Below are 27,663 nucleotides of genomic sequence, written 5' to 3' on the forward strand. Positions count from 1 at the left end.
AAAGAGACCCCACGTTACATGTGCTAAGATGCAGCTGGCATTCCCCAGATTGCACATCTTTCACTAAACCCTGGCTGGGACATCCCACCTGCAAACACAACCCAAGCTCGCCTGCATTGCCCTGCGCTCTCTGGGGTGAGCAGCCACCTGGGCACCCTACTCCCCATTTCCCAGGCTTCACCTGCAGATGCATTGAGGCAGAGGACATGCTCCCAGCTTGCAGCTTCCCCAGCCTGCCGGGGTTTCCCTTGTCGCAGCGGTGTCACACCGTGCGTCAGGCTCTCGGGTAGCCGCCTGCAGAGATGCAGCCCTGGCACAGCAGGAGCCAAGTGCCCTGTTCTGATGGGATTGGACAGAGGTGCTGCAGGCTGCCTTGGGCTTTCGCTCTTCCTAAAAATCTCAACTTTTATGAAATAACCTTTCTTTACTCTCTGGGCTCAACAGGACAGGGTTTGGGACAGGCAAAGCAGCTCACCTCCAGAGTGAGAGGGTGAGGCAGGGATATGGGGGGGCAGGAGATACAGCAATGCCAACCAGTGCCTGGAAGCAGCATTCAAGATTGAAGGGCAGCCTTTTGTCTCACCCTCAGCAAGAGCCATCAGGCCAAGGCAGAGCCTTTCAGGTTCGCTTCCCCCCCCTCCCCTCTCCTCCCACCCCCAAAGGAGTGCGCTCCCACTTTGGCAGGGCCAAACACATTGTTTTGCGACCTGGTATTTCCACCGGGACTCCCCCCCTTCTCTAATGACATCCCTATATTGTCTCCCCTTCCCGGTCCCACTCACAGCTGGGAAACACGCTAATCCCCAGTTTACGGCACTAATAATAACCCACAAGTTTTCAGAGCCGAGGCACAGCTACATCCCCCATCCCACACAGCGACTGTGGGGCGACATCCTACCAGTGCTATTCCCAGCTCCAGGTAAACCCTCGGTGCTGTCAGCAGGGGGTCTCTCCCCCTCGTACCCCCCTTTTAATGCCAAGAAAGGGGTGCATTGCCATGCAAAGGCACCCACAGCAACCCCGTGCTATCAGCCCCAGCACCTGCCCCTCCTCACTGATAAGGGGGGCCCCAAAAGACCAGCCCAGACCATGGGGAGGAGAGGTGACATCCTTCCACCAAAGCCTCCCAGAAGTGACCTGGCACCCACAGGCAAGCGTCACTGCCAACGCTCAAACCTGCAATGCTGAGAAGCACCCAACCAGGTTTTAAGCTCCCACAGCCGCTCGAGAAGCCCTACAGATTAGGGGGAGACCTGTGTGCATATCTGCATCCCCAGCAGCGAACCCCTTTGGGGATGTGCTGCCTGTCCCTTGGCCGAGATGCTAACACCCGGCAAACGAGCTCCACACAGCCTGGCCACATCCCCAGGCATGTTCCCCAGCACTTTCCAACCTTTACACTCTCCTTCACCCACACCCCACGCAGCCCTGCCGTTAGTACTGTAAATTATTAAACAAGAGGAAGAAGGCTGGCACCGAACTGTGGGGCAGCAGCTGGGGCTGTGGAGAAGAGCCCCCCCGCACACCTCTTATGCCCTGTCAGCTCCTCACCCCTGCCCGCATCCCACGTTCACTCCATCCTCCCACGGGATGCGGGGCTCCAGGCTACACCCCAGGGGAACCCCCAGGGAAGATGCTTCTTTTTTTCTTTTTCCCCCTTCTCTATCTTAAATGATCATTTTATTGAGATGCAGGGAGCCATATCCCACGAGGCTCGCGATGGATGCCCGGTGCAACGGGACCACGCTTCGAGCTCAGCCACAAGACAGTTATTTGAGCCACCACCCTCCAGCCACCAGCTTGAACCTTGCACGGCTCCAGCCCAGAGGCACCGGCCGGACCCGAGCAGGCAGTTCCACCTTGCAGACCACAGGATGACCGCTTACCTTCAACTGGCGACGTCTTCAACCTCTTGCAGACATTCTGCACGCCGCCGTAGGAGTCATTGAGCCGGGCGACCGCCTCGGCACTCCTCAGCTCCATGAGGTTCCTGAGCTCCACCATGGAGCAACCAAAGTCCCCCTCATGGTTGCCTTCAGCAACCGAGTTCCCAGGGTGGTGGTCAGCCACGTTGTTCGTCATCTTGCCGGCGCAGCGGCGGCAACGCCGGCTCGCGGCTCCTGCAGCACCCTCCCTCGAGGGTCCGGCGGGGGGATGCTTGGTGTGACCCCTTCCCTGGGGGCTGCCCGGGTGAAGCGGGTGCCTCTAACCGAGCCCAACTTCTCCGGATAAAGGTGTAAACAGGATGTGCATGTTACCGCGGAGGCGACCTTAGCAACGACCAGCGTGCATCTCCCGCAGAAGGAGGAGGGCTCCCTGGATACCACAGCAACTGGAGCTGCAAAAACAAGGATGGGAAACAAAAATATCAGCATTAGGAGGCCTACTAATAAATGCACGCGCCCCACGGGACAGGCAAGCGGGACCAATGGTACCGAGGGTAGGAATCTGCCAGAAATAATGTGGTTTGGAGGCACCGGCTTGCTCACCCGGCCCTTGGGGTCAGCGTGATTTGACCAAAACAAAACCTGGATCAGCAGAAGTTGACCTCAGAGGGAGCTCAGACAGGCTCGGCATGAACCAGGGCGTTTCACGGACGTTCGGCCACGCCGCAGGGAAAACCGGCGGCAGCGGCTCCGGCAGCGCGCAGGGCCGGGCAGGAAGGGCGCCCAGGTGGTTCTTCACTCAACCCCCAGCTGCCCGGCCCAGAAAAACTCTCCCATTCAGTTTGGTTTAAAAATACATCTCAGCGGTGGAAAACAGCTGCTTCCTCCTCAGGCTGCCATCCCGGGGCGGGAGCGCCGGCTTACCGCACTGCCAACAGGTAAGCAGAAGCATCACGCCGAGCTAGCCGGCACTGACAGAAAGGGGCTCCCAGCACCCAGAGGACTTTTAATCAGCAGAGAGACTTGGCAGAAACCAGAGACGCTACTAAAACCTGCATGTTTCTCTAAAATAAAGAGGCTTTTGCATTAATGACCCTCTCAGACCGTGTCTCAGGAAGCCCTCTGTATTCTGCTTGCAAGGTCTCACACTGTCCCCTCAAAGGCAGCGAGCGGGCTCTCAGCCTCAGCTCTCAAAGCCCCAAACCGCTGTCAGCCAGGTTACACCCCAACCCTGCCAGCGAGAACAGGCGACCCCCAAAACTGCTTCAACCAGCAAGACCCAAGCACTGCGGCCAGGCAGGCACCACGAGCATCCCACAGCTTCCCCCTTCCCCAGGGGTTTGGGGTCTGGGGTGCCCTGCTGGCATCCCGGGCAGAGAGGACGGGCACTAGGGACAGCTAGGGACACAGAGGGAGCAGGCAGAGCAGCAAGGGCCAGAGGAGGAAAGGGCTTTCTCTCATCCAAGGTGCCCTCCGGCTCTGCTCCCAAGCTCAGATGCCAGCAGCGATGCTCCCAGACACCTCTCCAGCACTACAGATGCAAAAAGACTGCAAGGGAGGCTCTTTATGGAGAGAAAATAAAGCTTTTCCTAGAGCAATATAAATTAATAACAAAAGGGGAATGGCCACTGAGGCAGCATCAGCACTGAGACAGAAGGCCGGAGGTGGCAGAGCAAGCGGCCAGAGAAGCCAAGCAGCCAGAGGAGAACGGGAGGAAGGAGGGAAAATGCCCATCGCTGCTTCCCAGGAGTACACGGGATGCACCAGCCCTCAGAAACCCAACAGACAGGCACCAGACCACCATGGGGCCATCCCAGCACCAGCCCACAGCAAATGACTCCAATTCCAGTGCCAGTCATATCAGCTTTGCAACCCCTGGGGCAGCAAGACCCTGAAAAAGCAAACCCCTCCCTGCACACCCAACCCAGGACCTGGCCCCTGCGAGCAGCTCCCATCCCTGCCAGCAACACCCAGGGCAGTTCTCGGCATTATCAGGAGGCAACAGTCACCAACCGAACTTCAGGGACATCAGCGATGCTACCACCACCACGGGAGGGTCCTGTCCGCCAGCCGCAGGCAGCAAAGGGATGGGGAGCACAGGGACATGCTCCCCCATTGCGGCTCCCAGGCCACCCAAACTTGCACCCTTGGGCCACAGCGTTGCTGCTGCCCCATAAAGCACCAGCTGGGGCACCAGCATCCTTGCCCATGCCCATGACCAAGGAGTCACTCCGTGGCTCCTTGCAGAGCCGAGCTCATCTATCATTTAAAGGCATGAAAGCTGCCGGCAGCGGGAGGTAGGAGATGGCAGGTCCAATTAAGCAGACTCCTCCTGATCAACATACACACACCAAAAAAAAAAAGATAATTCCCCCCACCTCAACACACTAATTTTTTCCTCTTTCATAGCAACTAATGTTTTCTGAGGAGAGCTCAGAGATTAAGAGACAGTTAATTAATACTGTAATGGCCTAGTCTGTAATTACCCCTGAAGGAGCCCATGGAACGCCGATCCCCACCAGCCCGTGCCCAGCTGTGAGGCTCCTTCCCTCCAGCAGCGCCGGCCCCAGGGACTCACTCTGCTGGTCAAGAAGAAAGGACGGACCGTGGTGGGGGAAGGCTCCCGCCATCTGCTTTGAGCATCCTCCTCCAGCCCAATTCTGGGGTCAGAGCATCAGCCAGGTCAGAGACCCATTCCTGGCCCATCTCTGCCCCATCCCACCGGCGCAGGACAGGTTCCCACACTCCTTGGCCAGGCTGGGAAGGATCCGTCCCAGGCAAGGGAAGACCTGCGCTCAGGCTTCCTTTAACAGCTAATGCTTTAATGAGTTCCTAATGACTCCAGCAGCATTCAGCAGGCTCTCCCTAACTCTAATAATTTATTTCCAGAGCTCCCAGGCACTGGAAAAGAAGTAGTGCTCCCCAAGGGTCCCCTTGGCAAGAAAACACAGCCCAGCTTGTGGGAGAGCCCAAGCAGGAGCCCAACTGCCCTGCCCTGTGTGGGGACCGGCTGCGTGGGACCCCCTGAGCCGCCGGCGGTGCTGCATCACTTCCCAGATAGCATCCCCAAGCAGAACACAGGTAGCTGCAGACAAGGAGGAGTTTGGGGGTGGTGGTGACAAAGGACACGGACCCCCTCGACCCATGGGCCGGGGTGTGAGCCGGGGAAAGGAGTGTGCACGCTCTGGGAAGGAGGGAGCAGCTGGCAAGGAGCAGCAAAGCTGTTGCGGTGCTGCAGACAAACCTGCCCAGAATAATAAACGGCTGCATTACACCTCCGTCCTGGTTGGGGAGAGCGGCCGCAGGCCAGCGCAGCCCTCTGCGTGTGCCCGCCCTGGGCAGCGGAGCGGCTGCTGGCACAAGGAAAGGGACCCACTGGCTTTGAAGCATGGGGGAAAGTGGGCTGCTCAGAGAGGGACAAGGAAAAAAAAAAAAAAAAAAAAAAAATCAGCCGGACATGTCACACGTGACACCTTCAGCCAAGCCATGAGCGGTCTCGCTGCGACACCGCCGGCACAGCCCGTGGCACCGGCAGCCCGGCACACGCCAGCCTGCGGCTGCCGCCCTGAGCAGCTCTTGCTGGGCCACCGGGCAAGAGCACGAACCCTCCCTGCTCAGCTCAGCACACTCGGACCAGACCCTGGCAGACAGACTTGAGCACCACCCCAGCAGGCGACCAGAGATGGAGCAAGCCCCAACCAAGCTCAGGAGGTTTTGGTTTTTTAACCTAGGAAGGAGGTGGAAGTCCGTGCCCCAGCTCAGCTCACCCCTGCATCTTGCTCCAGCCTGGACATCTCCCACCATCCAGGGCAGAAAGCACCGAGGAAGAGCAACACCAGTCATCCGCCTGCCCTTCCCAGAGCCACAAACCCCACCGAGCCAGCAGAGCAGCTCAGCCAGGCAGGATCAGGCTCATTGAGCAAATCTCAGGCCATTTGGATCAAAGTTGATCACCTTCCGCAAGCACCTACCCAGCTGCATCGGTACAGAGGCCACCCGCATCCCAGCCCCCCACGCTGCCCCTCGCTCGTGGGCTGTCCTGCCCCTTGGGCAGCACCCACTGGGGTTCATCTCCTCTCCTGCTTCAGGAACGGGGTATTGGAAACACTCGGCTGCTGTAGGTTGCCATGACAAATTCAATGTAAAGCTGTCAGGGATGCTGTTTATGTTGCCAAGTGGGGAGAAAAAAAAAAAAACCCCAAACCACCAAAATCCCAAAATTACCCTTCCTGGCCTCAGTTTAAGATTTTTCTCTTTGGAAATTAAGAGCTGAGCTCCATTCCCAGTGGCGAGGCTGTGCTGAGCCCCAAAGCACAGCCTCATGGACAGACCGACTCTCCAGACAGACACATGGGCTCCAAAAACCAAAGTAGCCAATAAAGCAGAAAAAATGGGCTTAAAGCACCTTTCATTGCCTGCTCGCTGGGAAGTGTCCCGGGCGAGACCGTGCAGCTCTCCCTCCCACTGCACAGACCCCCACCACCACTCAGCACTTGCCATCAGCTGCTGGGAGCTGTGGTCCCACATGGGAGCGATGCTCTAATGGGAGAGGGAGCCAAAAAGCTGCTGAACAGCTGCATCTGCCAACAAAATCACCAGGAGAGACATGTTAAGCGCTGCCACCGGCGGAGCGTGTTTCGGGAGGTGAAGGGACCCCACCGGGCAGCCGTTGTAGCCCCTCGGAGTGGGGAAGGAGCGAGCGTGCAGGGAGACGCTGGAGAGCGCGTGGGGCTCCCTGCACCAGCGTGTCTGTACCGGGACCTTTGCACAACACACCCTGCCCAGTTTCGACAGAGACCAGAGCCTTGGGCAGACGCTGTTCTTGGCAGGCGTGGTGGGGGCACGGGGAAGGCACGACTCCCTGCCCCAGTGCCTGCCGGTGCTGAGCCGTGTCCATCTCCCATAGCGGAGGCACGACCGAGGCGAAGCGACATGCCCAGGGCAATGTGGAGCAAGAAGCGGTCCCCAGGTCACGGCAACACCAATGCTTGGTGGATTTTGAGCAGCAGAGCCCCTCTCCCCACCAAGTCCTCCACCTCCCACCCTGCAGCAGAGCCCCCCCCTTGTCTCCCCATGAAGCAGTGAGCTGCAGCACCCCAGCAGCCGGGGATCAGGGCCCCTCCCTGGCACACTCACCAAATCGCAATGTGCAACAACGCGCAGATGGCAGCGTGCACACTTGCTTGTTCCCAGCAACACCCATGGCAAGCCTTCCCCGCTTGCTCGCCGGCCGCACGCTTAACCCCTCCCGCACTGGGTGGCCAGGGCACCCCAGGGAGGACACCCAGAGGGGCTACCAGGCATTATCACCTCCTCAGGAGAGATACGGGTGGAAGGAGATGAAATAGCAACTCACAGTGGCAAACCGCACGCTCCAGAGGGCCAGGGCAGCCGCAGCCCCTTGGTGCATCCCAGGGAAGATTTTTCACCCTTGGGACCAAGTGCTTCCCCCAGCTCTCACTCGCAGCCAAGAAGGGAGGAGGCGCAGGATCGCAGCCGTTGGAGCGGGCAGCGAAGGAACCTGCGCCTTCCACCCCAATGCCATGGAGAGGGGCCATGCTCCAAGCAGGGAGGGGTGGATGAAGGGGGGGTTGAGGCCAGCCCAAAACACCCCAGACAGACCTCTCCAGGCATGAGCTCCACTCACAGCACCCTGCACTGGGACCCGTGCAGCAAGGGAGCAGGATCCGTCCCTCTTCCTGCAGTAACGCCGGCGTTCATCTCTCCTTGCTTCTTCCCCCGGGCGCCGGGTGCCAAGACCAGACATTGTCCCGCGCCAGGGCTCCCCAGGCTGGCACCTGCATCACCCCCGGGACGTCACCTCCTCCCGCCGCCACATCCGCTTCCTTCGCCGGAGCGCGCTGCTTCGGGGTGGGGACGGTGGCATTTCCCTCCCCAGTGGGGCCACTCCAGCACCCACCAGTGGGAAACCCCCAGCCACACCCACCCCACCCCAGGGTGCTGCACATGGGGACCGGTAAACTCAAGAGCCAAAATCCTGGGATGGGCGAGACCCCAATGACTGCAAGACCCTCTCATTTCCCTCGCAACAGGGAAGGGGAAGAAGCTCCCAGCCTTCATCTTGCAAGACTAGGGGGACTAAGCGTGCCCCCCCCAACCCCACCAAGGGCATTGCAGCTGGAAAAGGAGCCGGCAAAACGCCCAGGAAGCGCTGGGGCCTCGCACAGCTCCAGCAGAGCTCGGCAGCAGCAACACCGTGCCAGGGGAAACCAAGTCACGGCGCAGAAGTGACTTGGTTCACAGCGCAGGGCTGATGCTGCAGCCGGGGAACACCAACTCCAGTGGAAATTTTCTGCATGGTCAGAAAGAGCTCAGGGCTTCTCCTACGCTCACCCGCCGGGCAGCCCCCGCGGCAGCACCCTGGGAAAGGCAGCATCTTCTCCTCCCGCATCCCCGCGGGGGGAACCGCCGGCTCCGCAGGCGCAGCGGCAGCTCCACAACGCAGCGAGTTAAAATTCCCGAACTCCCACGCGGTGCCGACTCCTACACACCTCACCGTCTGCGAGTTGGGGCGCCGGAGGTGACGTGAGGGTGGTGGTGGGGGACACACGCACCAAAAGCACCCGGTTACTGTAGGCAACGTGTAACGCTGTCACGCGTGGTCGCTGGCTCGGAGTGACACACGTTGTCAGCGGCACGGGAAGGAGCTGCTGGCCCGGAGATGTCACCGCCACCAGCCCCAGCTCCCCACCCTCCCCTGCCGCCAGAGCATGAATTGCACCAGCCCACGGACGGCAGAGCCCGTAGTATTTCTCCCACACACCTCTGCCGAGGCACACGCTTTCCCGCTGACGGGAGCGGGGCGAGCGCTCGCTTGGGTGCCAAGAGCGCAGCTAGCGCGCATGGCGTGCTCTCCGTGTGCAGCGACATGCACCGAGGGCTGCCACGTGCAAGGGCACAAGTCAGGGCTCACGTCCCCAAACAAGCTGCCATCCCCCAGCCGGGTTTGCCCGCTCATCCCCACGCGGGGTGCACAATGCACGAACACCAGTACCAAAGTGACCGCGGGTGGAGAAGAAACCAGAGCTTCATCCCACCCCAAGCAGCGTTACAGCATCGCACCATCCTCCTCCTCCTCTCCTGCCTCCCACCAGGCTGTGGGGACCAAAAGGAAGGATGGCAGCTCTGAGCCACGTACCAGGGGCCAAGGTTACAGGGAAAGCACAAGTGAAAGGCAGGCAGAGGCAAGCTTCTCCAAAAATGCATCTCTTTTTGCAGGCCACTCCGCAGGGAACACAAACAGCTGCCATCAGCCCACTAATTACAGCTGCCATGGCTCCGTTTTTGCTAATATTTTGCCTCCTGTTAACGAAGGTAGGAAAACTGTTGGGGGTTTTGTTTTTCTTTTTGCATGCCCAAGGCAGCAATTAGCTATTGCAAAAGGCAGGGAAGAGGCTGGAGGCAAGAGAGCACCGGGCGCTCTGCGGAGGCGTGGAACAAGTGCGGATGCAATGATCCATGACGTGGCTCCCCAAAACCTGCTGCCCCGAGCCTGTGGCCAGTCCAGGGCAGCCCCTGGCTCCCGCTGCCCGAGCCCTGGCATGACGCATCCACGTGCAAAAGCCATCGGCGCAGCTGCCGGAGCCTCGGTGCTGGGGGCTCAGGAATCTGCCCGCGCCCCTGTGCTTCCCCACGCCACAGGGTGCAGCAGCCCAGGAATTTCAGGGGGGGTGGAAAAAAAAAAAAAAAAAAAGGAAAAAAAAAGGAGGGAGTCTTTAGGCGAGTTGTCAAGGGGAATGTTTCCATCTAAGGCCTTGGTATTTCTCTCCCGGCGCCTGCACTAAATCACCCCAGCTCCTCTCATTATTCTTTTGTGCTTTACAAGGTAGCACAGCCAGTGGAGGAATGCAGAAGTATGCAGAAAGCAAACCCCAGCTTCTTCTGCACCAGCAAATACCTGCAGCCCTCAAGCATTCAACCTTCGGAGGGGGACAGCATCCCCTCCTGCCACCCCTCCGCCAGCACCGGGCACCTCACCGAGGCAGAGGCAGCTGGTGCCCAGTGAGCTGGCACGTTGCAGAGCCCCAGTGTGCCCAGTGCTGTCAGACTGGGGGGCTGCACTGGACCCTGGCATGAGGCTTTGTCCACCCCTTCTCCCTCCCACTTGGCACTGGGAAACGGGTTCCTCCCACCCCAGCCCTGGAGTACGGCAGGCAGCGGGTACCTGCCACCAAGCGCTAAGGCATCAGCTGGCACACACTGGACAACTCTTTACTCCAGCTCTTTTTTTTTTTTTTTTTTTTTTTTTTTTTAACTCTCCAGATGAATCTGTTTTGTGATGCCCTGGTGCGGAGGTGTCCAGGGCATACAGCTCCCACCAGGCTGGTCCCCCTGGACCCAATCCTGGGCTTGTCTTTGTGCTCTTTTACAGCCTAGAGGAAACAAGCAAGTCCAAAGCAACGTAGGGAAAGGTTCGGGATTTAGGCGACTTCAAAACTGGGGAGCAGGACTTGATGACAGAAATAAGGCAGCAAACTAGGCCTGGGGCTCTGTCTCAAACTCCTCTTGCAGCACCACCGACCTGGTGGGGCTGCTCCCCAGGATGGACGTCGAGCAACGCTTGCATCCCAGCCCTGCGCTCAGACCGATCCCGATCCTCCCAGTTCACAGCACACCTGAACGCCCACCGGTCTTGGCACCCTGCTCCAGAAGGGAGATGACACCCAACGATCCCATCAGGGTGGGCAGCTGGGGGTCCCATCCCCAGGCAGATGCTCCATCCTGGCACAGCTTCGCCTGGCTCCCACCCAGCACATGGATGCTGGGACTCTCCCAGCCGGCCCCTGCGAAGCAGAAGTGCTGATGCAGAGCACGGCTGGGAAGAGCCGTCCGTGCTGGCCAGGCAGCTGGAGGAGACGGCACGGGCCACAAGGACAGGATTAAACCCAAGGACTTGCAGAAAGCAAGACAGGGGGGAGCCAAGAGTCCTACCTCGAAGGACGGCTGCTCTCTGCTCTGGAGACCTTACAAGCGGTTCCCAGGGCAGAGGCACAGCCAGAGGACACTGGCACTTTGGCAGGAGCTCGGGCAGAGGCGAGCCTGACCCAACTCACCCGCAGCCCTCGCTGCTAGCCCAGCACTGTGCTGCTCCAGGGAGCAAGGGGAGAGGCAGGGATGCTCCAGGCAGCTCAGCCCTGCACCAGCGCATTCAGCCATCCCCGCCGCTCCGGTGCCTACAAATGCCCGTCGGATAGGGCAGCCCACGAGCACCGGGTGCAGGTGCTGTCCTGCAGGAGCAGGACTCGGCTCCCTGCACATCCCTCCACCTTATGCAGATGGGGAAACTGAGGCAGCAACACACCTGAGCACAGCATCAGCACTCTCCCAGCCCCTGAGCAGGGAGGAGATCCCGGCAGTCCTGACTCCCACCTTCCTACATCTTATTCAGGAGGCAGAGGAATAGCTTAGCTTAAAATAAAATAAAAACCAGCAGGCAAGAACCGACCTACAGAGCACAAGGGAGTCTCACAAGCAAAACAACACCCAGAGAACGAGAGAGCTATCAGCCAGGACACATGGGTACAACCATGATATTTTTAGCAGTATTACACAGGGACAGGGGATTCCTACCCTGAAGATCCCCAGGGGCTTAAAATAGGTCCCGTCACTTCCTCCCAGCAGCGGCTGGTAGAAGCATCTGCTTCGTCTGGAAGCCAGGAGGAGAGGTTGAGTCCTTGGGTCCTGGGGTGCTGCGGGGCACCCCGAGACCCAGGGAAGCATCTGGGTGAGCGCAGCACTAACCTTCTCTGCCAGAGCACCGCGATGAGCTGCTTCCTCCTGCCCTGCTCGGTGAAGAGAAAAAACCCATGCAAAAAAACAAAATAGCAGCAATAATAAAAAACCACCCCTCTCGTTCACAGCAAGGGAAACTGAGGTAGGGGAAGCAGAGTTTGTTTGACACCACAGGGAAGTCAGTGTGCCTTGCTGGGTTGCACAGCCTGCCTGAGGAGCGTGGGGGGTCCCCCAAAGCAGGGATGCAGCGGAGGGGAACCCCGGCAAGTCCAGCTGCCCCACAGCAGCCCCCAGGAGTGGGCTGGGACAGCAGGAGGAATGATCCAGTGCTCAGATCCTGACCCCGAGGCTGGCAGCAGCCCTGGGGACACGGCAAAGGGCTGGCAATAGAAACACCCCTCCTGCCGCTCTCGCCACGTGGACGAGGGAGACGGGATGGGTGCCCCTGGATCCAGGGGTCCAGCGCCCAGAGCTCCCACCCGTCTCGGCTCCGAGGGCTCCCATGCAGTCCCACTGCGGATCACATCCCAGACAGACAGCGTGTCAGGCAAAGAGTAACTTCTCCGATCCCAGCTAGCAGGTATCCCTTGTGCCAGACCGCGCCTGTGGCAAATCCGTATTTTTCCATTTAAAAGTCCAAGCAGAGAGGGGACTTTCCAGGCAAAGGAGAAGAGTAAGCAACCGGGGGGGCTGTGATCCCCCTCCCTGCCCCAAAGGGTTAAAAAATAAAGCCGGCAAAAGTGTGTCTGCGATAGGAAAAACACACGCGCTCCCAGGGAGAGCGCGCCGGCTGCTCGCCGTTTCCCTTCCCGACATGCCCCGCTCCTGGGAAAGTGTAGGCTGTTTTCCATATATAACTGCAAACTGTTCCATGCAGTAAGAAGTCTAATTAAAGGGAGGGAGGGAGAGCGGGAGAGACGCAGAAGACCGAAAGGCAATATTTATACGAGGGAAGAAAGCCTGCATCCCGGGCACCAAATTAGACCCTTGCAGAGCAAAGCCCGTGATATCATCGGGAGATCAAATCTGGGCAGAACAGCAGCTTTGCAGAAGAGGCAAATCAGAGCCTGGAAAATATGTACCAATAAATAAGAGGAGAGAGCCAGATGGGCCAGGAGAGCACGGGGAGGGGCAGAGGAAGGAAAAGCTAATCGGAGCCAGTTGCTGGGATAAGGCAGAGTGCCACGGGAGGGTACACATACACCCCCGGCCCCCCGCCAGCCTCCCGGGGTCCCCGCTCCCCGTCCCCCACCACCCTGTGCGTCCTGCGGCTGGAAAACCAGTTATTTAAGTAAATAGCAAGGATCTGCTTGAAAAAAATAAATGTTAAAGCAAAGCTGCACATGCAGGAACATGGTTGGGGGATGTGAAATGCCAGGGAGGAGAGCGGCACGCCGGCACAGTGCAGAATCCAGCTGCCACGGCGGGTGGGGAGAGGCCGCAGGCAAAGGGGCACCCATCCCAGGCACCCACCCCATGCAAGGGGTGACCCACGCAGCACCCAGTCCTCACCCCACTTAAACACACCAGTCCTGGCTCTCTCCATCCCACATGCGGCTGCATCCCACCAGCCCAATGCTTCAGGGGCACCCCTTTCCCCAGTATCCCCAGCCTGGCCAGGGCAGGAGGGGTACAGGGGGAGGCACCCCAGGCTGGACGTGGAAAACACGCACCCGATCTGTTCTTCAAAGCCTCTTTGTTAGAGCTGCACTTCCCACAAGCGCCAGCCACAGCCCCAAGGTAATCCACAGCCAGCTAACACATTCCCGGCGTTATTAAGTCCTCTGCCTACACTAGGTGTCAATGCATTTTAAAACCGTTAACATGCTTTAATTAAGTGCCAATATATTTAAAAGTCGCCCTACCTAGGCTGAGCCCTCGCGGAGAGGCTGGCTTACCGCCTGGCCACTGGGTTTGCTGCATCGCTCGGTGCCGACAGCACCGTCGCAGACATCCTCACGGGCACTGCACGCTCCACTCCCAACGGCAGCTGGGGACCGACCACTCCACGCCCCAAAAACGGACCCAACCTGCCGCTATGCCGCTGCCGCCCCAATCCAGCGACAGAGTCCTGGTGTGCTGGGCACCACCGTTCCCAGCACCACCATTCCCAGCACTACCCCGGCCCCCATCCCCACCTCCACACAGGCACACACCCTTGCGCCCCGGGCGCCCAGCACCGTCCTGACCTGCCATCCTGTTTATGCAGCGTCTCGAACCCCACGCTCTCCCTTCCCCCTGCACTTCGGGCAACGCCCCAGAGGCTCCCAGCTGCACCAGTAACCCAGAGAAACTGGGATATCCCTTTCCTCAAGTGCCAGCGTGAAGCTGCTGGCGAGGCTCCCACCTCCCGCATCCTTCCAGGTGGGACGCTGCCCTCCAGCCCCTCCGGCGCCGACCCACGCCCCAGGCTTTGCCACCGCACACATCCTTTGTGCCCATAAATCGCACCTCACCGTGCTGGGGGAGGCCAGCCTGCAGTTCGCCCCAACCCCCAGAAAACCTGCTGTTGAATCTGCAATGAGCCCTAAGCTTGCGTTGAGCTCCACTTCAAGCAGAAACACTCGCTGCAGAGCCGGGACAAGATGCAACGGGGGACAAGGACACCCCGCTGCGTGGAGGGGGGGGGGTGCTCCCACCGCCCAGCAACCCCACCCCACCGAGCGATGTCCCCCGCTAATGCAGAGCCAGCCCCGAAGCCCTGCAGCCTCTGCCCAGCCTCCAAGCAAGAGGAACAAACCAGCCCCGCATGGCACAGCCAAGCCCAGCACGGCCCCGGGGTCACCCGAGGTGACTGCCGGACACCAGCCACTTTGTACTGGCTGGACGTGGAGGCACAGGAGCTCTGGGAGGGTTTATAACAGTCCCTGCCTATCACCAGCATTTATACAGGTGGGTATCTAAGCACCAGCGCTAATCTGGGGATAATAGCAGCTTTAGCAGCGATAGGGCAGAGATTACTGCCGCAATCCGGGTGTTAGGGGCGTTTCGTTGGCAGTAAGCAGCGCAGCAGGCAGGCAGACAGAGCAAGGCAGAGAGGGGAATAAAGCCAACGGCCAGAATCGTGACCAGGCTCCTGGCAGCTCCCCAGTGACACCAGAGCCCAGCACCGGGCTGGTACCGGGGTACGGGAGGCAGATGTGCTGGCCCATGGCTAGGGGATGCGCTGCCTGCGGTGAGCCTGCCCGCCATCCAGCTGAAAAAATGCAAAACCCACCTAGTGCCTGGGGTTTTGCATGGACAGGATTCCTCCTCCTCTTCCTCCTGCCCCAGGCATCCTACCCAAGATCGCGGGCATGCTGTAATCCCCCCTGCTCCCAAAGCTCTGGCTCCTCTTCTCTGTCCCCACATTTTCCTGGCTGCCCCGTGCATATGGCGTAGCTGCCCGCAGTACCGGGGTCCTTCATCATCCTCTCCATCAGCCTTCTGCACCATCCTCTGACCCCAGGCAGGGTCAGGGCAGGCGTTGTTGCTCTCTACATAACAAGGACAGTGGGAATGCAAAAAGCAAGTCTCACTGCCAGCAGAGCCTGCTTGGTTTGGGGTCCCCAGCACCTTTCAGGGACCCCCAGCACCACCTGGGCTTGTTCTGCCCAGGGACCACCCTGCTCCCACGCAGCCCCTCAAGGGGAGGCAGCCAGACAGGGTCCTGGAGCGAGGAGGCTGAGATTTGGGGAAGCCTCTCCCCTCCCTGCCTGCTTTTCTGGGTCCCTTCTTGGTGATGCTTTGCCCAAACCGATCACCTTGAGCGGGGATGGAGCACGGCGAGGTCTCAGAGGCTGAGAAACAGCAAGGCCAGCCTGCACAGGCAGCTGCGTCCGGGAGAGCAAGAGGAGGAAGGGAGGATCCCTCGTTGTTCTTTCCAAAGGGAAAAGGGACAGTCCCCTGAATGGAAGTGCCAGGCAGGGCAGGAAACACCTCCAGCCTCCTCACTCCAGGCTGCATCTGCCGGTGAAGAGCAGAGGACACCTGCATGCAGCGCAAGTGCCCCCCGTGCTGCAGAAGCATGATCCACAACATCTTGCAAGGATTTGATGCATTTCACGTTCAACTGCAGGAGCGAGAAGATCCCCCGGCTGCTGCCCTGCAGAGAAACACCCAGATGCTGTGCGGAGGGGAAGAGAAAGGAGGAAGAAGGGCCATTCCTGCACCGAGACCCGGGTAAAGGCGGTGGGGAATGCCCAAGCTGGTGCTCAGCGAGGTGAGACCAGGCGCACAGAAGATAAGCCTGCCTGCAGATAGCAGGCACGGATGGGAAGAGATGGAAATAGTGGGAAAACAACGCCAAGAAGGGAAGCAACGAATGGAAAGAGATGAAAGGCAGCAGGTCAGGAGTTAGCACAACAGAATTTAGCAGCGGATACGGAGCCGGAGCATGATGTGGAAGGATTTTGGCTCACCACGGCTGCACCCAGGGGACCAGCTGCACCCAGCCCTCGAGCATGTGCTGGGTACCAGGGCAGCCACCTCTCCATCACCCCTGGATGAGCCTCCCCCAAAAGAGGCACCTACAGAGCAACATCTTAGCACCCCGACCCACAGCTTCCAGCCTCCTTCCCCAGCAGGCAAAGCAGCCGTCTCCTTCGGGAGCCGCAATCGGCTGCATTTGGCACCCAGCACACGCCGAGTAATTCAAGCTGCCCCTGGGAAGAGCAGCCCGCGGATTTAATACTCTGCAGAGCAGACAGGCGTTTGCAAGGCCGGCTCCCGGGGGCACAGCGTATCCCCAGGGATGCTGAAGCAGGTAGCGGGATGAGGTTATACAGCTGTTTTTTTCCCCCATGGGGAGGTGAGCAGGTCTTGGCTGCTTGCTTTCTCCTTCCCCCAGGAAACCTCCTGCTCCATTGGGAAACACCCCCAGGTGCCCTGCAGTTCTCTGGGGAGGAAACACTGCCCAAACTCAATCTGTTTTGGTCCTTCCCTTCGTTTTTGGACAGTCCACTTGGGGTCAGATTTAAGAGCAATTCGTCACTTGGGAAATAACACCACTTCAGGCCTCCTCCCTCAAATAAACCTCAAAAGACATCATTTAGGTGAGCTTAATTTGGACAACTAAAAATAGCCAGCACTAGTCACACTGGAAAATGCAGGCTGCAGAGCTTCACACTTTCACAGCTCGAGCCAGGACACGGGGGTTTCTGGCTGTGGGTCCCCCCAGCTCTGCAGATGTGCCCCTGGGTGAGAAGCACAGCCCTGCTCCCACGGGGGAATGGGGTGGGCACAGCGGGACCCACCGGGGACCCATCCCTGGGGCCACCAGCACCCTGCACAGCTGTTCCAATGAAAGTTTTGGGTCCCCACACTTTCCCAAGCAGGATGCGGTGACTCACAGCCACGTCTACACCAGGACACCCAGGAAAGATCAGCCGCGCTTTCAGCTTCTCCGCAGCTAAGCCAAGTTTCTGGTCCCGGCTCCCTGCAGCTGATTCACCCCCGCTTCCCCCAGCGTCCCCAGGCAAACGCAGTCAGGCCTCTCTGCCAGATCTGCCCGCACACGGGATAAATCCCCTGCACTGAGTAATGCGTAGAGGCGGGTTGTTATTACAGCTTTGCTCCTGTTCTGTAGCAGCGGGGCTGTCACAAGCGATGCGACCCTCGCGAGGCACAATCCAAGCCTTGCTACAGCCTGGCAGCCCATCCCACCGGCAGCTCGGGCTCCTCCACCACCAGCCTGGCATTACCGGCTGCCAGCATCACCAAATGGCCTCTGGCAGAGCCACAAATCCAGCCTGCCCTCATTTCCCTGCAATCCCCCCTCCTTGCACCAATCTCTCCCTGCTCCGGAGGCAAGAATAATATTTAACTCAGGTTCACGCTGGAGCACGAGCTCCCTCCCAGCCTGGGTCACCCCCAGGCTGTCCCCATCACAGAGGCCACGCTCGATCCGTGCTCCCACCACAGCCACGCGCCCACGGGAGAGCCCAGCGCCGGCAGAAAGCCCCTCTGGAGTGGGTGGTGCTGGGCTGGGAACCCGGGAGAAGCTCAGCACCGCTCGCTGCCGGCTGCCAGCTGCAGCGATATGTCACGGCACAGTTTTGTACGCAGCCGGCGCCGAGGCGGCTTTCCCGGCACACGGGACCGGCAGGCAGGCTGTACAGGTGCCACGCTGATCTGGGAGCCTCACGCAGCAAACGAGACACCCTGCCCTGGATTTCGTGGCCAGCAGATCATGCCTGGAGCTGTTCTCCTCTCCTGGAGCACAGCCCGGCTCAGCCTGCAAAGCCAACGATAAGGTTGGGGCTTCAGCCCCTGCAGAAAAGAGATGAGATAGCAAGACGCTCGAGGACCAAGCCATCGTCTCGCTCGTCCTCGTGTCCCTTCGCTGCCTGCAGCGGCCACAGCCTGCGAGACAGCCACGAGCAAGAAAGCAGCCTTCCCATCTCCAGTTCAAAAGCATCCACGCAGCCCGAGATCCGCCTGCAGCAGCCGAGCGCTCGAGCAACCAGGGGTTACTTTTAAGTGGCTGGTGAGAAGGTGGGAAGAGAGAGATGAAGAGCAGGAGCACCTCGATGCCGTGCCACTAAGCCTCTGGGAGGGCCGAAGCAGAGAGAGACGAAGCATCAGCGTTCCCGAGCAGGAACAAAGGGCGAGAAGAGAAAAGCCGAGGGCATGCCACGGAGCTGGCTGGGGCGATCAGCACCTCCTGGGCAAGCGAGGGGTGGAGAAGGGACAGTAAAGCTCTAGCTGTCGCAGCAGGGTCCTTAATTAGCATCTTGGGAAACCGTGCTGAAAATCAGACACCTTCTGTCCGAAATCCGAGCCCGGACCTGAAAATCTGATCACTGGATCCGATGCTCAAAGAGCAAAGGTCACATCAAGTCCCAGGCAGGCCCTGGAACCGCGGTGCAGGGCTGAGCTCCCTCGTGGTCCCCTACAGCCCAGCTTCACCCCCTGCCCCCCCCCCCCCCCCAGCCCCCCTGGTGGGAGCAGAGGCAGCACAGCGAGGGCCAGTGGCTTATTTTTAGCCCGGGGAAGGCAGGAGCCTGCGAGCAGCCCTCTCGGCTCTCGCCCTTGGCACGGGGCTCGCTGCTTTTACCACTGCCACTGCTGAAGCGAGTGCCTCGGGCCTCAGCCCACCCCGCTGCCCCTCAGGCTCTGCAGTGCTGGGATTCAGCCCCAAACCCCCCCCCCCCCCCGGCTGGCATCACCAACCAGCCCAATCCCTCCCCAGGCACAAATCCTTTCTCTGCCCAGGGAGGAGGAAGATGATGCTGGGATCAGCCCAAGAGCCGGCGGCTGTCGCGGCCCCGCGGCAGACGGATCCAGCTTATTTATGGCTCCTTAACGGACCGCGGCGAGTTAGGCAGGGCTGACCTTTCTGCGCCTGAGACAAAGAGGAGATGTCAGCAGCCGCGGCGGTGGAGGAGTCACAGGATCGGCGGCACAGAGCCCTCCTCTGCCAGCTGGGACGGAGCAGGAGACCAGACCTGTGCAGGGGTCTCGGGAGCGGGGAGCCAGCTGGGATCACGGGAAGCGAAGCTCGCTGGGATCCCAGCCTGGGAAAAGGAGGGATCGGATTCCTCCCTCCCCGTCCCTGCTGGACAAACTCTTCCGGGTAGGGACTCCTACGCGCTGTACTCTGCCCAGGCACACCAGCAGCTCACTGCTCCCCTCAAACCCCAGCTGCTTTAGCAGGGGGAAAATATAGGGATACTGCATAAAATAAAAAAAAAAAAAAGGGGGGGGGGGATGGAGACTTGTCCCCAGCACCCCAGTGGCCGCGGCAGCGCTCGGCTCCTTTGGCTGTCGGTGCCTCGGCTCAGCCCAGCTGCCGACTCATCCCTGCCATGGAAGCGTAGAAGCTAAAGTTTCCCCGTCAGCATAAAACACAGACAACTGGCCAAACCTTCAACTTGGCTTCTGCCACCCTGGCGAGGAGTTCCCACAATGGGGACCCGCCACGTCCCAGCTCGGGTGCCCACAATGGGCGGTGGGGTGCAGGGGACCGGTGTGTCCCCATGGGCTCACCACAGACCCTTGTGCTGTGGGAAGGGAAGGGCTGGCTGAGACAAGCTCTCCTGAGCCAGCCTTTGGCACCGTCCGACGGGATGATCCTTCCCATGCCCCTTCCCTTGCTCCGAAGCGAGTTAGCCACAGGATTTTTGGCAGCTGCACGGTGCCCCCTCCCCAGCCTGGCTCCTCCCGGTCCGTACGGCGTTTAGGACTGGATGCCACGATGCAGAAGCACAGATGTCGCACAGAGCCAGCCCAGGAGCACTCGGCATCCCCCCTCACGCCTGCGCCGGGGTCCCCACGTCCCTCTCCATCTGCCAGGGCGACGGCGGCCCATCCACACTTGCGAGAGCGGGGCCAGCTTTGCTGCCGAGGTAGCGCGGGCAGAGGGATGCTCCCGGCCAGGACTCCCACAGCCCCAATTCCCGATTCCCTCCAGGGTCACGTCACTGGGCATCAGCTTCCCACGTTTAAATCCAAGACCCCTCCCAGAAGCTCACAAATGCAGGAGGACACCAAACTCATCTGTTACTCAGAGCTCTCCCAGGATGTAAATTGCTTAATTAGTGCTTTAAAAGAGTCACCATCCAGGTGGGTGACACACCAGCGGGTTGTCATGTGCTCTGCACATCTCAAGCATTTGCTTTCTTCCTTTCTCTATCCAGGGTTAGCTTGCCTCTTCCCCCCCCCCCCCCCCCTTTCCTTTTTCTAATGAATAGAGGGGCAGGTTTTATAAGTCCATGGAAACTCTATTATCCCTCTGCATTAAAGCCAAAAGCAACTAATTAAAACATCAAAGTCAGATGTTTCATTAGTTCGGCCTCAGAAAGCGCTGCCAGGAGGTGGCAGGGAACGTGGCTCCCACGGCCGGCTGCACCGAGGGACCCCAAGGCTGGACCCGCACCCTGAAACACAGTCCCTGTCCCAGTGTCACTGGGAAGCCCACAGGGAGCTCTGGGCTGGCCACAGCTGGGCAGAGAGGGGCAGGGTGCCGTCACCCACCTGTCCCTTTCCTCCAGCCGGTCACTGCTCATCACAAGAGGCCTTTGCATAGACCGATTTTGAGAGGTGGGAGGCTGGGGAGATGTGTCCCACCCTCTCCCCATCAAAGCTGCTTCCCCCAGGAGCACGTCCATCACCAGCACCGCAGGATGGGTCCCTATTCTGTCCTGGGCACAGCACGAGGACGAGAGAGACAGGTTCAAATTCCCAGCTTGCCCAGACTCATTTATTTCCCCTTTCACGCACCAGTTCTCCACTTATGTGATAGAAAGGACATCGCTGCCTCCATCCATCCTGACCAGGAGGGCTCCAGGCAGCCAGCAGCCATCGGCCAGCATCCCTCACCCTACCGAGATCCGCTCCCAGAAGTCCCCAGCGAGACAGAGGACTTGGGGGAACACCAGAGGAGGTGGCACCACTTCACGCCGCAGCAGCCACCTCCTCACCTAAGTGTCTGCATCCCATTGGCACGGTCACCCCGAGCATCGCCACATCCCTCCCCGGGCTCCCGCTCCGCAAGCCCGGTCCCTGCCGCAACGAACGCGTCTCCGGCACGGCGGCACCCGGAGCAAAGCGGGGGTCCCCGGCACCACGGCTCACTGGGGGTTTAATCCAGGTTTTCCTCCAGTTCCCAGAGAGCAGCGGTGATTTGCCAAGCGCACTGCGGCCTTCCCTGGCGGGGAGGGGCCCTGGGCGAGGAGGAAGCCCGAGCAGCAGCCAGCCCCTTCCCTGGGCCCTGCCATTGGGGAGCAGCGGATACGGGCATCGGCAGCGTGTCCCTGCCGTAGAGCTGCTGCTTCTCAGCGCTGGGCTCCTCACATCCCCCCCAAAAAAACCCCCCGCGGGCTTCTTCCTTCCAGCACTGCTGCAACAGGCGTGTGCAACCCACTGCGGGCAAACTCCGCTCGTGGCCTAGTGGGGGGGAAGCGAGGTGGGGAGAAAGAGGGGAAAAAAAACAAAACAAAAAAACAAACCCAAGAGAGGAGCAGGGAGCATGCAGGGAACCTGCAGGCCCCGCGAGGTGCAGGCAGGGAAGGAGCAGGCTCATCTCCCAGCACGGGCAGCTGGGGAAGGCCTTGGGGAAGAGAGGGAACTCCAGGCACGGCTCCACCCCGGCGCTTTCTACTGCAAAACAATAGCAGAGAGGAGCAGCAGTCTCTCCCTGCTCTTACTCACCCTGCCCAAGGACCTGTGCCACCCTACGGCTCACCCTTCCCTGCCCCGTCCTCTGCACGGCGGGTCCCAGCTCCTCGGGCGCAAGGCTCCGTGACGCTCCAGTCGGCAGCGGCGCACGCTAACAGCGAGAGATCCTCCGTACGCCAAGCGCAGGGAATTCCCTCCATCATCATACCGGAAAAAAAAAAAAAAAAAAAAAAAAAAAAAACAAAAAAACCACCACACCACCGCCACCCACCAACACCTTTCAACCTCTCAAGCCTCTACCTGTAGCGCTTGAACCACCACCTCCCCAGCACCAGCCGGCTCCAATCCTGCAGGGAAAGAGCCAAGGCTTTGCAGAGGTCCCTGCGCATCCCCTCGCACGAGGCTGCTCCCAGGGCAGCACCCACAGCCCCGCCACCGGCAAGGGTGGGACGGGGATGGAGCCTGCACCCCGAGGGGCCGGGTTCTGGAGGTACGGGGAAGCCAGAGGTATGGGCAAGCTCTGTCTCGCTGCCCTGGATGCTTCCCAGCTCCGCTTGCACCATTGCACCGTCCCGGTAACCCCTCCGCCACACCGGTGCAGCACCAGCCTCGGCATGGGGCAGAAAACCCACGTATCCGAATCCACCGCTCCAAACAGGCTTTGGGGGTTCAAAGGGCATGTAGGTTTTGGGAGGCCTCCAAGACCACCCAGCTCCCTCCATCCAGCCTGGGAGAGCCCTCCGCTATCTGGCAGCGGGGGGGGGGGGGGGGGGGGGCACTTGCAGCAACCCCTGACCCCGCCACCCAGTCCACGCTATCCCAAGGGGACGGGTGGGATTCCCTGGAGAGGGTCACTCGAGGGGGCAGCCGGCAGGACACGGGCACGGAGCCGGGAAGGGAACCCCACGCCACTGTGGGGTGGGGCTGGCAGAACGCGGGGGCGTTAGCTTCTCTTGCTCATGATTAAATAATTTAGGTGCGTTTCGGTGCTCAAGGAAGCGAAAGATTGAGGGCACTGTCTGGAGCCAGGCAGAGCGGCAGGCAGCCGGCGCAAACCCTAGAGCAGCCAACAGCAGAAGCATCGTGCCCGTTTTGGGGTGGGGGCACAGAACGGTGTCCCCCAACCCCAGGACAGCTCTGGACACCCCACGGGTAGCTCTGAGAACTCACCTCCACCCCAGCTGGCTGCCCCTGGGTGCCGGCCAGGCTGTCAGTCCACGGCTGCCCGTCCACAGACAGAAACAGGCTGCACTGGTTTGAGATTTGCAATCCAAACCCCCACCCAACCTCAGGTCTCCAGAGATAAGAGCACAATAACCTATTGTCCCTCCTCCCGCTCCCTCCCCTCTCAAGATTTCGACTTGCCTCCAGCCAAGCAGAGAGGGACCACCCAGCTCTACAACCCCCCCCACTGCCAGGGGCAACCCTGGACCCCACGAGGGGCACGACCCCTGCCCGCCGAGCCAGGCCAGGCAGCCGGAGCGGATGCTCGGAGGCTCCGGAGCCAGGGCGCAGGCAGGGCTGGGATGCGGGCAGAGCGCTGGAGGCAGAGGCAGGAGGCGGAAGAGGCTCCTGCCTGCTGGCCATGTGGGCCAGAGCCTGCCTGGTTTTCTTCTTTATATATTTATAATTTTTTTTTTTTTCCTGCCTTTCCCCCCCCCCCCCCACTCCTGTTTTCTGCTGTGGATTTAATCAGCTGGATTGGTGCAGGCAGGAGGGGGACGTGCCTGACCGTAGCGTGGGCAAACACCAGGCAGCCTCCCCATCCCCGGCGGTCCCAGCGCTCTGCCATCCCACCCTCCATCCCACCCTTGGCTCCGGATCCGACCCCACGCACACCTTACCCGCGTTACCCCATTCTAGACGCACCTCAACCAGCTCCGACCAGGGAGCAGCACCCCTCCTGCCCAACGGATGGGGAAAACCACCCACGCAGCACCTTCCCCGCTCTGTCCTTGGGCTGCCGCAAGGCGCTTCCCCCCCACGCACCCACCCACACCCCCCCCCCCCCCCCTCCGCCTGCGCTGCCTCTGCCCTTCCCTCCAGCACCAGTGCCAAGCTGCAGCGTGGCCTGGGATGGATGGAAGCATCAGCCAGACGGAGCCCGACCCATGGCGGTCGCATCCTGCGCCCCCCACCCCCCCCCCCAAACCCCTCTGCAGTGCCACAACACGCGCGACCAGGAACCCCCCCCCCCCCACCACCACCACCTTCAAGGGCAAGCAACAAGTTGCAGAATACGACCAGAATGGGTTCTCACCCACCCCAGATACTGGGGAGGGGGGGTTACACGCCTCGCAGGACCCCCCCCCAAAAAAAAAAAGCGGAAGGACCGTGGGCATCCCACCATCCCGCACCCACCTTCAGGGACACCTCCCCCCCCCCCCCCCGGCTCCACGCTGCAGCGGGACCGGGTAGCTCCGGGGTGGGGGGACACGCTATGCCCCCCCACACACACACCTGCTGCACCTGGGTGCAGCACCCCAGTGCACACAGCGCTGCATACTGGGAGAGACTGGGGGGGGGGGGGGGGGAAGCGCCGTTCCCACCGCCCCACCCGCGGCTCCCGCCGCGGGTGGGGCGGTGGGAACGGCGCTTCCCCCCCCCCCCCCCCCTTCCTGCACCCAACACCACAAAACCAAGCCCCAAAAACACCCCACACCCCCCGACACACACTCACCGGTTCAACCCCCACGGCGCCCGGTTGGCGGCGGAGCCCCCGCGGCTGGCCATGGAGTGGAAGTGGGGGGGGTGGGGGGGGGAGGGGGTGTGGGGGGGTGGCAAAGAAGCGGGTCCCGGAGCTAGCGGGAGAAAATGCTTGTCATGGCAACCCGTGCCGAGCCGAGCCGAGCCGAGAAGGGCTCGCCCCAGCCCGCCGGGGGAGGGGCTCTCTTAAGGTGGCGGCCCGCCCCGGCGGCTGCTTAAGGGGGACGGCAACCCCCTCCCACTCCGGACACTGGGGGGGGGGGGGGGGGGGGATCTACCCCGGTGTATGCACCCCCAGATAGCGGGGGGACACCCCCCCCCCGAGGCAGCACTGGGCATGCACACCCAGGTAGTGTGAGACCCCCCCCCCCCCCCAACCGTAGCACTGCAATGTGTGCCCACCCGGGCAGGGAGGTGCACGCACCCCTAAGTAGCGTGGATCCCAAAAAGTGAGGGTATCTTCATGTATAAAGCTCTCCCCGCTCCGGGCGTGGGGAAGGCAGATGGTCAGAGCTCTGCGAACGATGGCAAAATTAGGGTTCCTCGTGGGTACCGTGGGTTTGGGGTTCTTCGTGGGCACCGTGGTTGATCACCGGGGGCTGGCGTGTGGCCACTGGGGTGTGCCCAGCCCTGTAAAATCCTGGGGGACGATCCTCTGACATCCCCTGAGAGTGACTGTCCCCTTGGATGACAGCATCGTTCCGGAGGAGTACGCGGGCTCTGTGAGCTGCAGAGGGTTCAGCATTAAATAACTGCCCTTTCGCCCAGGCGGATCCGACCCTCACCCTTTTTTTAGAAGCAAGCAGGGGAAAAACCTTCATTGAGACGCACCTGAAGCGTGTGAAACGCTGCGGCCGTACCGAAAGCGCAGCGTGGCATCGGTGCAGCAACGCTGGGTGTAGGCAACCTTAAATCAGCGTTAATCCTGTCTCTATCCCCACGTTTGGGCACGCAACCCGGTTCAAGTTAAACCAGTGGAACATCTGTGCAGGCACAAGCCCTAATTAGTGCTTGTAACGTTTTTTTCCCCCCCTTGAGGGCCTGCACCTCAATAATTTTGCATTCCTGAGCAGTCCCAGGGCAACACGGTGCTGCAGGAGGCGGGTTACGCCGGGCGAGGCGAGCCAAGCCCTGCCGCGGAGCCCCCAGCCAAGGCTTTGGGCCCTTTGCCGGGGGAATTCCTACCCGGCTTGCGGGACCACTATCCAAAATGTGTGCTGGTAAAATCGCTTCCGTATGGCTCCCAGGGAGCGGATCTGCCCGCTCGGGTGAGCTGATCGCGGGGCAGTTTTGGTGCGAGGGCAGTTATTTGAAGTCAACTGAATGACTTCAGAGCTGCCGATGTTGGACGTAATAAAGTCTCTGCGTCCGTTCAGAAGTTTGCAGCACAGAAGGCACCAACCTGCTCTTGCGCTTTGCAGCGGAGGGGAGGAAGGGGCCTGGGCTGGTAATGCCTTGCTCATCTTCAGTGGTGGGGTCCTTGGCATTTTCCTGGGGAGTTTGACAAGGTTATTCCTTCTTAATGTAAAAGACTCCAGGGCTGGAGACTCTCATGACAAGAGCAAACCTTGTATCTCAAAAAGCAAGCTCAGGCATCTTCCATTTCTTGGCTCCACGGCTTGCCCACTACAGAAAGTGGGAATAAACATGCGGCTTTTAGCTGATGCCTGGCTCCCCCCCCACCAAAATAAAAAGCAGACGGCACTGACCACATCGGGTCTAGGTGATGGCCGAACAGCCTGAAAATAGATGACGGTGCAGGCGGCAGACAGTGCTTCCAGTGGGCTGGGATGCAAAACTGCTGTTGAGACATAATGGCCTTTTAAAACAGGTTTTCTGAGCTTGGAAGGAATCTCTGACCATCTGGATTTGGACTCCTGAAAGGAAATCGGCCTTCCTGCCTGGGGGAACCTGTTGTTAACAGGGCAATTCACGCTCTCAGAAATGCTGAGAATTTGCAGCCTCCTTGGACTTTGGATGAAATGGGGAAAGGAAGATTTTACAGCCCGGGCACTTGCCGTTGAGGGAACTAGCCAAAATCCTTTTGAAAAACGTACTTCCCATCCAGTGGCAGCCTGCAATTACAGAGCTGGTACTTAGCAGCTCCTGCCTGGTGTGTTTCCATTACAGCGAGAGCAACCATAAACACTGAGGCTGAAATCCCCTTCCATTTTACATTTAAGGAAAAGCACATGGAAGAAAAGTCAAAAGCCTGGCTGGAGCAGGAGTGGGAGCAGGACCATAGCCTCTGAGCGAGCAGCCAGACCCTGCTCGCACCAATGCGTCCCCACACACCACAGCCAAGTGGGGCAGAGCAAGCGAAAAGTTCCTTCGTGGAGTATTTTGGGGTCGTACAGGCGCGCGGCTGATGCCGATCTAAACCCGCTCTGAAGACTCTTGGTGTGCCCCCGCTTTTCCCAGGATCGTGCCTCCGCTCGCTGGCGCTACCCCTCCTGCTCCATCCCGTTCAGTCACAGGGCCACCCTCTCTCCTGCTGTTGGGAGACACGAGGCTCCTCCGCCATCCCTGGAGGGGGGACAGGGGTGTCCCCACGCTGCTCTGCCTGGGGATACAGAAGATGCTCTGCACTCCTGCACCCAGAAGAGGAGGGAGAAGGAATCAAGCCTTGAGCCAGCAAAGCTCCCCACTCGTCTCCCACGCGGCCAGCCCCGAGCTGCAGGAAGGGACCTCCCAGGATTAGCCGGGGCTCCGGCTGCTGCAGCCACGGGGGTGGCAGCAGGGACAGGCTGCTTCTCGTTTGGCTCTTGGCAGGAGCTCACAGGCGAGCTCCGAGGGAGACGCTGGATCCTGCTGGCAAGTCTCCGCAGGGCTGCTCCGCTGCTTTGTGCTTGTGCCTTTGGCCTCCTCGTTCGCCTTGGATGATGGCTGGATTTTCGTTTGTTCCCTTATGTTCGCCCAGAACGAGCTCCGGCCACGTGTGCGGGGCCAGCTCCGTGCCCGGCACATGGCTGCGGGGAGCACGTCAGCTTTCACGGCCGGGATGCGGGCAGGAGAGGTCACGCTCCGAGCTCCAGCTGTGGGAGGGATGCCCGGACCAGTGCTTCTCGCTGCTCTCCCCTCTTTGCCGACACTTTGCACTTGATGCCTGTTGCGTGCAGGCAGGGCTGTGCCAGGAGAGGAGCGGGACCCCCCAGCCTAGTGCAGGAGACATCTTCCTCCCGCACCTCTCCGCAGGCAATTTCTGCTGCTTCAGAAAAGG

At 60.3% G+C, this 27,663-nt stretch overlaps 1 protein-coding gene across 7 annotated transcripts in view; it reads right to left on the bottom strand.

The window, feature by feature from the left end:
- Positions 1-24,489, bottom strand: part of LOC126051931 (plasma membrane calcium-transporting ATPase 4-like) — a 53,886-nt gene extending 29,397 nt beyond the window's left edge. For 2 of the 7 annotated variants that reach the window (XM_049831841.1, XM_049831846.1), the window contains exons 1-2: positions 24,418-24,489; positions 1,887-2,338 (exon numbers count right to left, since the gene is read on the bottom strand). In XM_049831841.1, coding sequence (XP_049687798.1) covers positions 1,887-2,082 — 196 coding nt within the window. In that variant the 5' untranslated portion in view covers positions 2,083-2,338; positions 24,418-24,489. Of the gene's footprint in view, positions 1-1,886; positions 2,339-11,648; positions 11,735-23,606; positions 23,682-24,417 lie in introns of those variants that run through there. The other 5 variants (XM_049831843.1, XM_049831839.1, XM_049831845.1 and 2 more) reach the window with 3 other exon arrangements.
- Between the last annotated feature and the right edge of the window lie 3,174 nt (positions 24,490-27,663).

Source organism: Accipiter gentilis, chromosome 29 (genome assembly GCF_929443795.1).
Source record: "Accipiter gentilis chromosome 29, bAccGen1.1, whole genome shotgun sequence".
NCBI lineage: Eukaryota > Metazoa > Chordata > Aves > Accipitriformes > Accipitridae > Astur > Astur gentilis.